The following is a 3103-nucleotide window of genomic DNA, read 5'->3' as shown; positions in this document are numbered from 1 at the left end:
GACATATTTAGGACACAGTAGGGACATATTTAGGACATAGTTGTGACATATTTAGTAAACAGTAGGGACATATTTAAGAGACAAAGGGGACATATTTAGAAGACAGTTGGGGCATACTGTATTTAGGACACAGTAGGGACATATTTAGGACACAGTAGGGACATACTGTATTTAGGACACAGTAGGGACATATTTAGGACATAGTTGTGACATATTTAGTACACAGTAGGGACATATGTAGGAGACAAAAGGGGTCATATTTAGGAGACAGTTGGGACACATTTAGGACACAGTAGGGATAGGGACATATTTAGGACACAGTACATACTGTATTTAGGACACAGTAGGGACATATTTAGGACACAGTGGGGACATAGTTAGGACACAGTAGGGACATACTGTATTTAGGACACAGTAGGGACATAGTTTTGACATGTTTAGGACACACTAGGGACATATTTAGGACACAGTAGGGACACATTTAGGACACAGTAGGGACATATTTAGGACACAGTTGTGACATACATAGGACACAGTTAAAACATAAGACGTGTATTTTCATACATCAAACCATGGCTGACCTTTTCAGGGTTGCTGCTGTTGGTATCTGGGACAATGCAGGCCATAAAAGGACTGTGTTCAATGTCCTCCTCATCACAGGTCACATGGACGGCATATTCGCCTGGTTTTGTGGGCCAGTAGAGCACATCGCATGACCCATCGTTCCGGTCCTCACACTCAATCTTTGCCTGAGACGGTCCCTCAATGGCAAAACCTAAACCAGCAGATTCTCATCTTAGTCCAGGGTGGAACTAGTTGAACAAATTCATTTTTGTAATTTTAACCTGATCCAAAACCACTTGTTATTAGTTTTGGACTATTTGAGACCTAGTCTGAGAACCTATCTGAACTGTTTATTCTAAATTGGGGTTCAGAACAGGCCGACTCACCCAGGACTCCAACGTTGGTACCTATGGACTCCACCACAAAGGTGGCAGCTTTACCCACAATGCCTTCTTCCAGACCAGGTCCCCAGGCCCGGATCTGCTGAGGTCCCGGCTCTGGGCTCACATTCACCTCAAATGGACTGAGACAGAGACAGAGACAGAGAGAGAGAGACAGAGAGAGACAGAGAGAGAGACTTTAGTGAGAACAAAGCCCTTCCACACTGTGACTGATCCAAATGGTGGGATTATGAATCTGGACAAATGCACATAAAAATCTCCAACAGTCGGAGTGAAAATGTCTCTTCATAGAGTTGATGTTTTTCAGTCAGTACTGTTCATCATGACGGTGTTCATCATAACGCGTGGCGAGCTTCTTTCTAAACTACAGTACAGTTTGACGTCCTCGAGTCAGGCTACAGTCCCGGACAATCCATCTGACTGTTGTGTCATTCAGACTGTCAGTGGTGGACTGACTGTCCTGAGCCGTTCGCTGACCTGAATTTGAAGCCTCCACTAGATTAGATGATATTTCAAGTCTTAGCTGTGCTTAAATAATGTGTGAGATACGTTGTGTTAAAGCAGGGGTCGGGAACCTATGGCTCACGGGCCAGATGTGGCTCTTTTGATAAATGCATCTGGCTCTCAGATATATCTTAGCTGGTACTTCTTAACACTATAAGTAATAAATAATTCAGCTGATATTCAAGCAAAACATGACAGAAATCATAGAGTTAAATTAATCTTTAAAAAAAAAAAAATTCTGTATTTTGCATTGTATTAAATAATTAAATCATCGGCTTGGTACATCTTTTATTTCTGGCATGAAAAGTGAAAACAAAGTCAGTCCATTTTGGAGCTGAAAATATCAAATAATTAAGAGTAAAGTTAATGATAAAATTAAAATAATAAAATGAATTAATGACGGACCTCCTGACGTGTACCTACCATAAGAACAGCAGAGGAAACTACTGCTCCCCTGAGTTTACGACTCTAATCTGCATGGGTGTTGCATTTAATGACCGTACTATAAATTAGGATTTTTCTTATGTGGTGTGTAATAAACTGTTTTGTATGGCGAGCAGAACCTTATATTTGTAGCCCCGTTACACATTTTAATCCATGCATTATATCTATTATGCTACTAATCGCATCAAAACCATGGAGCACCACAATTCGCATTAATGGAAAGAGAGTATTTTATGTATTGTATGGTATAACGTTATTACTTTTTAAATAACTGTTTTAATAATTCCGAGATTTAATTTACTGTCAAATTGGTCTTGTTTAAAAATTCACACATTTATAGTTGTATCCAGAGGGGGAAAAAAAAAATTGATTGCCCCTTACGGAAATATATTTAAAAATATGTGCATTTTTTTGGCTCTCTTTGCTAAAAAGGTTCCCAACCGGGTTACTGGATCAACAGTTAGGGTTAGGGGTAAGTAATCCTGAGTAACTAATCCTAACCCTAATGCTAAGCCTAACAGGTCTGTGAGGAACAGTGTTCTTTTAAAACATAACATTACAAGGATACATGACTCACCTCTTAGGAATGTGCCCGCTGCCCCAAGTGATGCCCACGTTGTGTTTTCCAGGAACGTTTGGAGTGAACTGATAGGAAAACACGCCATCTTGACAGGAGACGGGTGTCAGTGGCCGGTCCACACCATCTGAACATGAACACAGGGTTAGGGGTTGTGGTTTGGTTAACCCTCATCACTTTTTTGGTTTTTCAAGTGAGCACTAACTATGTTCACGTGTCACAGTTTGAGGACATACCAGGACCTGTGACCTTGACCTTCAGGTCCCCACTGCCAGCCTTCCTGGTGTCCACCCTGAAGTCTCCCACCTGTTTGATCCTTAGACCTGTAGGCTGGAGGCCCCGACCTGTGGCTTTGCACGCCGCAGGGGCACAAGCTGGACCGAGAAGAAAGACACAAAACAGTCAATAGGCAAGTTGGATATTATATAGCCAGATGTAGTCATGAAGTAGTTAGGATTTCACTCAAAATGTTATCATGATGTAGTTATAACATAGTCGTGATGGAGTTAAAGGGTGGACAGGGTGTCAGTCAGAATGTTGTTACCGGTGCATCATGGTGAAGACCACAACAAGAGGGCAACTAATAATAATAATAATAATAATAATAATAATA

At 41.1% G+C, this 3103-nt stretch overlaps 1 protein-coding gene across 1 annotated transcript in view; it reads right to left on the bottom strand.

The window, feature by feature from the left end:
- The window catches only part of flnba (filamin B a), a 62350-nt gene that overhangs the window by 51983 nt on the left and 7264 nt on the right, over positions 1-3103 (bottom strand). Inside the window, exons 10-13 of the mRNA XM_025060082.1 lie at positions 2727-2864; positions 2491-2617; positions 951-1087; positions 540-775 (exon numbers count right to left, since the gene is read on the bottom strand). Of these exons, the coding sequence (XP_024915850.1) occupies positions 540-775; positions 951-1087; positions 2491-2617; positions 2727-2864 (638 nt within the window). The remainder of the gene's footprint in view (positions 1-539; positions 776-950; positions 1088-2490; positions 2618-2726; positions 2865-3103) is intronic.

This window comes from Cynoglossus semilaevis, chromosome 11, assembly GCF_000523025.1.
Source record: "Cynoglossus semilaevis isolate Cse_v1.0 chromosome 11, Cse_v1.0, whole genome shotgun sequence".
Lineage (NCBI taxonomy): Eukaryota > Metazoa > Chordata > Actinopteri > Pleuronectiformes > Cynoglossidae > Cynoglossus > Cynoglossus semilaevis.
Note: the sequence above shows the minus strand (reverse complement) of the source record. Positions and strands in the feature narration are given on the sequence as shown.